This window comes from Ipomoea nil, unplaced genomic scaffold, assembly GCF_001879475.1.
Source record: "Ipomoea nil cultivar Tokyo-kokei standard unplaced genomic scaffold, Asagao_1.1 scaffold3104, whole genome shotgun sequence".
In the NCBI taxonomy this organism is placed as follows: Eukaryota; Viridiplantae; Streptophyta; class Magnoliopsida; order Solanales; family Convolvulaceae; genus Ipomoea; species Ipomoea nil.
The window spans coordinates 1273018-1280765 of record NW_017619532.1 but is presented as its reverse complement, the minus strand read 5'-3'; the positions used below and the strand labels follow the sequence as shown (position 1 = coordinate 1280765).

Here is a 7748-nt window from a genome sequence, read left to right as displayed (position 1 = left end):
CCAACACACGCATTGATCAACATTGGAAAATACTAAACTACCCCCACTTGCATTAAATTAAATCCCTTCAGCGTAAAAATAACCTAATTAAGCTATTAAAAAATACGGACCATTGATTGATTAAAATAAAAGGCTACGATTAGTTCCTATGTTCGTACCTAAAGATGGATTCTTATATGAATCTAATATATATATATATATATATATATATATATATATATATATATATATATATATATATATATATATATATATATATATATATATATATATACCTATATTGTATTTTAACGCGTTGGAGTGCGTTGAACAGATATATTTGGCTTTCAGGAACGGATGAGTAGATCCGGAGCGCGCTAGAGGACCGATGCTTAGATAGTTAGTTTCCCTTCGGCCTGCATGCCGTGATGATGTATTGACATTGCTTTGAGGATATTTAGTTAGTATTGCATGTGCATCTGAGTTCTCCAGCTCAGATGTGACATAGCACCCCAAACTCTTGTGTTTAGTAATGCTCTATTTTTGATATTAATAATAAAACTACCTTTATTATATAAGTCTTAAAAGTTTCAAAAATCTGGGGTGTTACAGAGACATACACAACTGGAACTGAAATTTGCCAAACTAGTTGGAAGTTGGGAACAACTGGTGAAAGTCAACAAGAGTCTGATTGAAGATCTGAAGCAACTAGATGATCTCCTGAAGAAACTAAACACTGAACTTGTCTTAAAAGTAGATCTTATTACTCATATAAGATCACGAGAGGGAAAATTGATAAAGGAACTGGAGGATCTAAAGAAGAGAATCAAGATGATGGATACCACCTCGACCTTAGACAAAATTCGGGATTCTGGTCGAAATCCCAATGATAAAAGGGGACTTGGTTTTGAACGAGGAGAGTCCTCAAAGATGGCACCTATGTTTATAAAAGAAGGAACATCAGTTGATAAAGCAATTCACAGTTATGATCAAAGTCAATCATCACGGTCAACTCAGTTAAAACAGAAAGGGATCATGCACACTCGGATTGATGACTCTCAATCTGGCAGGATCAAATTACAGTCCCAGTACTCAAGGTTCAAGACTAAGCTTGTAAAAGTTAGACAATACGTACCCATCTGTCATTATTATCAAACAAAAGGACATACCCGACCTGAATGTTATGTCTTCTACAGAGATCAAAGGAAGGAGAAATATCAGAACAAGTCTATTACTCCCCTCGTAAGACAAGTTTGGGTCAGGAAATCAGAAGTAATATGCTATCCCACAATCGTTCTGACCGCCTCTATGACTGAAACAAGATGGTATTTCGATAGTGGATGTTCTAGACACATGACTGGGAATGTCAAGTGTCTCATATCTATTCAACCTAGCAGTGGATCAGTTATGTATGGAGATGGGCAAAAAGGAAAGATAGTTGGAAAAGGTACCCTAAATGTACCAGGTTTACCACATCTGAAAGAAGTTCTCTTAGTCAGTGGTCTGAAAGCAAATCTCATTAGCATCAATCAACTGTGTAATCAAAATTGGGCGCGATTGTTGGAAACTTCCTAATTTCATCCCCTATTTGTTCCCACTATAAAAGGACCCCTTCCCTCAACCCTAGAAGAATTAATTCAGACTTTGGAGACAAGAAAGAGGAAAATTGATAGCTTCAAGTTGTATTTGGAAGCAAGGAGGAAGCCAAGGAGATTTGGGAGAATCGCTTTGTCAATTCCTGTACTCTTAGATTATCTTGTAACTCTTTATATTTGATATGTATTGCATATTAGACATGTGTGGCTAGGTTTTATTTGAGATTCTTCGGTAAAAGTATTTATGAATCTATGTTCCTTGATCTTTAATTCTCAATATATTATCATTTGGGATTTTATGCTTGTATTGCGATTGTGATTTATGTTCTTGTTGCTAGTAGTTTAGAGCCTGAATTACTTGCTTCATAGCATTGTTTGTGTCACAACGAGAGTTGGGCATAACTTAGGGCACAAAAAATTGCACCTAACTGTTGCACCTTGAGAAATGGTAATTTTGTTAGGGAGTTTAATTATTGATTATTGCACATCGAGAGATGGTAGTAGTTAGGAATTTATTATGATGTTTGTTCTAGTTTATTGGGTGTTTATACCACGAGAGTGGATATTCACTAGTGTCAGTGACTATGAGAGTAGCGCCAACCACCTTGCATCCTCACACTTGTTAAACCCAGATTTAATATTACATTAGGTTAGACACTAGGAGATTAAACACTTGAATCCCAGGAATTTCAGGAGAATCTGACGATATAGATCTAAGCGCTCATCTTTCATGAGATAGAAAAGGAAAGGGTTAAGATCAGAATGGCTAGCCATATGTGAGATAGGTAAAATCGATTTGGTAGAAGAATTTGGCTAGGATTCGAAATTTTGATGGAAGGCGTGAGAAGGGTTTAAAGGAAGGTGAGAGTAATTCTAGGGATTGGATTCTATTAATTGGGGAAGAAGGCGGTGGTGTATAACAGCCAGGAGAGAGAAGAAATTAATAAAAAAATCTGAGTATATAGTGCGGTTTAAAGACTTATTTTCCGGTCTGGAATACGTACTGGAGCAGAGAGCATATCTGGAGGATTTTCTGGATGAAATCTGAAAAGAAAGAAAAAAACCAACACAAAACAAAAGAAATACAAAAAATTTATTTGAGTCACAAAACAAATTTAGATTGAAAACCTGCACACTCCGAGAGCAACTCGAAGTAACTCAAATCTTGTGTTATCAAGAGGCTTTGTAAATAAATCAGCTAGATTTTTCTCTGTTGAAATGTACTCCAGGTTGATATCCTTGTCTTCTACTAATTCTCTTATGAAATGATGTCGTATTTCAATATGTTTAGTCCGGGAATGTTGAACTGGATTTTTGGAGATGTTGATAGCACTAGTGTTGTCACAATACAGAGTCATGCACTCTTGATGTAGACCATAATCCTGAAGCATCTGTCTCATCCATAGGAGTTGAGTACAGCAGCTACCAGCTGCTATATATTCAGCTTCAGCTGTGCTGAGAGATATCGAGTTTTGCTTCTTACTTAGCCAGGCAACTAAGTTTTTCCCAAAAAAGAAACACTCACCAGATGTACTTTTGCGGTCATCTGCATTTCCGGCCCAGTCGGCATCACTGTATCCTACAAGATTCAGATTAGTATCATTCGAAAACCAAATGCCATAATTGAGAGTACCTTTGACATATTTGATTATTCTTTTCACGACTTTAAGATGTGATTCTTTAGGAGCCGCTTGAAATCTGGCACATATTCCAACACTGAGCATAATTTATGGACGGCTGTCTGTCAGATACAGTAGGCTCCCGATCATGCTCCTATATAAAGTAGGATCAATTGGCTTCCCTGATTCATCTTTGCTTAATTTTGTAGTTGTAGATATTGGCGTTCTTGCTTCTTTAGCTGACTCAAGTCCAAACTTTGTTAGCAGGGCTTTTGCATATTTTTCTTGAGATATAAAAATACCTTCATTTGTTTGTTGGACTTGTAGTCCTAGAAAATAGGTTACTTCGCCGATAATACTCATTTCGAATTCCTGTTGCATGACTTGAACCAGTTGATCTGTAGCACCTGTTTGAGTGGAACCAAAGATAATATCGTCAACATAAACCTGAGCAATTGTAATATGCTTACCTGACCTTTTGATAAATAAGGTTTTGTCGACTCCCCCTCGGTTGTAGCCGTGCTGGAGAAGATACTGGGATAGCCTTTCATACCAGACCCTTGGAGCTTGTTTTAGACCATATAGAGCCTTGTCCAGTTTGTAGACATGGTCAGGATGATGAGGATCTTCAAACCCTTTAGGCTGAGCAACATATATATCTTCGGACAGATATCCATTTAGAAAAGCCGTTTTGACATCCATTTGGAACAATTTTATCCCTAGAGCACACACTATACATAGAAAAAGGCGAATAGATTCTAGGCGTGCTACCGGTGCGAATGTCTCCTCATAATCGATACCTTCAATATGAGAGTAGCCTTGTGCAACCAGTCTTGCATTGTTGCGAGCAATGTTTCCAGCTGAATCAGTCTTGTTGCGAAAGATCCACTTTGTTCCTACAACATGTACACCGTCAGGTTTAGGGACGAGATTCCATACCTTGTTACGTTCAAATTGTCCGAGTTCTTCCTGCATGGCTTTAAGCCAATGTTCATCAGATAGGGCTTCTTTTACCGTCTTGGGTTCGATCTTTGATGTGTAACACGTATACCCTGCAAGCTCGAGGTAATTTCGTTTAATCCCTCTAGTCCTTACTCCAGAGGATGGATCTCCTATGATATTTTGTGTAGGGTGATCTTTGTGAAGTCGGATAGCCCCGTCGAGTGCTCCAGCATCTGGGTCTGGACCAGGTTCTGGACTAGTAGCTGGAGGAGTTGGAGTATAATCTGACGATGTAGTTTCAGGGGGTTCTGGATTATTTGTGTTAGGTTCTGGAGTAACTTCTGGGTTAGAGACTCTTATAACCTCAGTTATTTCCTCAGGTTGATCATCAACCACCACGTTTGCTGATTCCATGATGGATTTTGTAACTTTGTTGTAGACCCGGTAGGCACGACTATTCGTTGAGTACCCAAGGAAATACCCTTCATCACTTTTAGACTCGAATTTTCCAGTTGGGTTTCGGTCCTTCAAGATAAAACACCGTGAGCCAAAAATATGAAAGTAATTGATATTAGGCTTCTTACCTTTCCATATTTCATATGGAGTATGATGCGTTCCAGGTCATAGATATACTCGGTTTATCGTGTGACAAGCAGTACTTACTGCTTCAGCCCAAAATCTCTTAGGCAAGTCTTTTGCATTAAGTAGAACCCGAGCCATCTCTTGAATCGTCCGATTCTTTCTTTCAACCACGTCGTTTTGTTGTGGTGTTTTAGGTGCTGAATACTCATGGAAAATACCGACTGATGCACACCAATCATCAAATACTTGGTTGTCGAATTCACGTCCATGATCACTTCTAATGCGTATGATTGGCTCATTTTTCTCTTTTTGGAGCTTTAGGGCCAGGGCTTTGAAGGCTTCGAAAGTTTCTAACTTTTCCCTGAGAAAACTGACCCACGAATACCGAGAAAAATCATCAACACAAACTAAAATGTACCTTTTACCTCCAATGCTTTCTGTTCGGGTAGGACCAATGAGGTCCATGTGAATAAGTTCGGGGTAGTGTGTGGTATTGATCATATTTTGAGCGGTATGCGCTGCACTAGTTTGTTTTCCAGCTTGACAGGCACTGCATACTCCAACTGTTTCAACCTTGATATTAGGTAGACCTCGTACACCCTCAATCTTGATTAACTTTTCAAGTGAGCGATAATTTAAGTGGCCTAACTTTTGATGCCACATTTTTTATTCTTTTATGCTGGACCTGTAACAATAGGAATCGTTAGTAAGTATATAGCAATTATCAGAAGAGCGTTTACCTTCCATGACACAGTTCTTTTTGCAGTCTGTGACGTTGCAGCTGTCTTTTGTAAAGCAGACTTTCCACTCCTGATCACATAATTGGCTGATACTAATCAGATTTGCATGCAAACCTTCCACCAAGAGAACTTTTTTGAGTTTGGGTAGACCTGTGACATTTAGAGTGCTAATTCCAGTGATCTTTCCCTTAACACCATCGCCGAAAGTTACTTCTCCTGTACTTCCCTTTATATTGTTTAGGAACTTAGCCTCACCCGTCATATGCCGCGAGCATCCACTATCAAAGTACCATCTCTCTTTTCTGTTAGTACTCGTAGAGTGGAAAGAGACATGACAGACAAAGTCACTTTTCTTCACCCAAATTTGCTTGATAAAAGGAGTGATAGACTTGTTTGTGTATTTCTCAAAACGTTGGTCTTTGTAGAAGTAAAAGCACTCCGGTTTTGTATGTCCGCGTACCCTGCAGTAATGACATATAGGATTATATATTCTAACCTTGATTGAATTTTTTCTTGGAGCAAATTTGACTTGACGTCGAGCTGTACAAGTTTCTGGAATATCTTGATCTGCTCCAGAGACTGAGTCAGGGCCTGAGGCTTTGACGAAAATTGTAGCAGCTTTGTCCTTTCCTCCAGAGTAGCCTAACCCATATTTTGTAGATGTCTTTCGTCCAGAATCTAAAATTTGGTCTAAGGTGGATGTGTTGTCCATCATTTTTATCTTGCGTTTGAGTTGCTCCAGTTCCTTTTTGAGATCTTCCAGCTGATGTTTGAGATTTTCTTCTTTCTTGTGACTGTCTTCAATGATGCTGTCCTTGTCTGATATTTTAGATAGATACACCTTTTTGGAATTTTCTAGAATGCTAACCTGACTAGACAGAGTTCTATTAACTTTTACAAGTATTTCCCATTTTGCATACAATTTTTTATATTCTACTTCAAAAGAAGGTGCAGGTAAATCTTGGTCTTCTGATGACACATACTCTTCAATTTCTGATTCTTTGCCAGTTGTAGAAGCAGGTACTATAGTTTTAAGAGCTGTAAAGGCAACAAAGTTTCCGGAGATCTCATCTGGATCAGAACCTGGATCAGTTTCTGGTTCATCATCATCACTCCAGGTAAGGGCAACTTTCATTGACTTCTTCCTTCTCAAATAGTTTGGACATTCAGCCTGCACATGGCCATACCCTTCACATTCATAACATTTGATCTTTGATTGTTTCGATTTACACACGATCCTGATCCTTTTTGACCTTGAAACTTGCCAAGTTTTCCAGTTTGTCTTTGTTTTACCTGTTGCAACAATTTAGAAAAACCTTTAGTTAAAAAGACTACTGAATCATCACTTACCTCATCTGGATCAGAAACTGCTCCAGCGTCTTCTACAGTGAATGTTACGGTTTTTCCTTTTGTTTCATGTCCGCCTAAGATTTCCATCTCATAAGTTTGTAGGCTTCCCATCAATTGTTGTACCACTTTCTTTTCCCATCCATCGTGCTCCTGAATGGCTGTAACTTTCATTCGAAACCTTGGAGGGAGTGAGCGAAGAATCTTTTTGACGAGTCTTTCTTGAGTGATTGGTTCGCCTAGAATGCTTGCCCTATTGGCTAGTTCTTGTACCCGAGCATGAAAATCCACTATGGTTTCATCATCTTTCATCTTTAGATCTTCAAAGTCGGTTTGAACCATTTGAAGTTTGGATTGTTTAACCGATGCGGTTCCTTCATAGGTAGTTTCTAAGGCATCCCAAGCTTCTTTAGCCGAATCACACCCTGCAACAATGGTAAATTGACTCTCATGCATTAAAGAAAATATAGTGTCTAACGCTTTATGATTGAAGCTTGCGGTGGTCATCTCAGTCTCTGTCCATTCTGCCTCTGGTTTGAGGACTGGAGGATCTCCTGTATTTTCTCCATCTTTGGTAGGATGAGACCAACCAGTAAGAACAACCCTGCAGACCCTCTCCCCTTGAGCTCATAGATGCATTTTGGTGTGGGCCTTCCAGTACGCATAGTTGTCACCTGTTAACTCAGGAGTTGCTCTATGTCGTTCCATTCTGTAAGACTCAATGCATAGTGAGCAACAAGTAAACCAGATAAACAAAAAAATAAACAGATGATGAGATCTTGAGTTCAAAAAACACGTGATAGCCAGATCGGATAGACTAGTAATTTAAGTCCCCGGGCTTTGATACCAATTGAAAAAACACGTGAGTCTTGAATGCAAGATTTAACTTTTAATAACTTTAATTTTATTTCAATTATAAAGCTGGACTAGATGAAAACATATTC

General features: G+C 38.7%; 1 protein-coding gene across 1 annotated transcript; it reads right to left on the bottom strand.

The window, feature by feature from the left end:
• Nucleotides 1–5391: 5391 nt before the first annotated feature.
• LOC109166637 lies at nucleotides 5392–7512 on the bottom strand. The gene is made up of 5 exons (XM_019315530.1): nucleotides 7479–7512; nucleotides 6808–7373; nucleotides 6688–6750; nucleotides 5458–6628; nucleotides 5392–5402 (listed from the first exon to the last, which is right to left on the bottom strand). Exons 1-5 carry the CDS (start codon nucleotides 7510–7512, stop codon nucleotides 5392–5394), a joined length of 1845 nt encoding a protein of 614 aa, XP_019171075.1.
• Between the last annotated feature and the right edge of the window lie 236 nt (nucleotides 7513–7748).

Excerpts from the sequence above, each read along its gene's own strand:
- LOC109166637 (XM_019315530.1), bottom strand. The coding sequence starts at position 7,512 with ATGGAACGACATAGAGCAACTCCTGAGTTAACAG. Across the intron at positions 6,751-6,807 it reads CAGTTTCTGATCCAGATGAG|GTAAAACAAAGACAAACTGG; the intron begins GTAAGTGATGAT and ends TTGTTGCAACAG. Across the intron at positions 6,629-6,687 it reads AAAAAGGATCAGGATCGTGT|GCTGAATGTCCAAACTATTT; the intron begins GTAAATCGAAAC and ends GGCCATGTGCAG.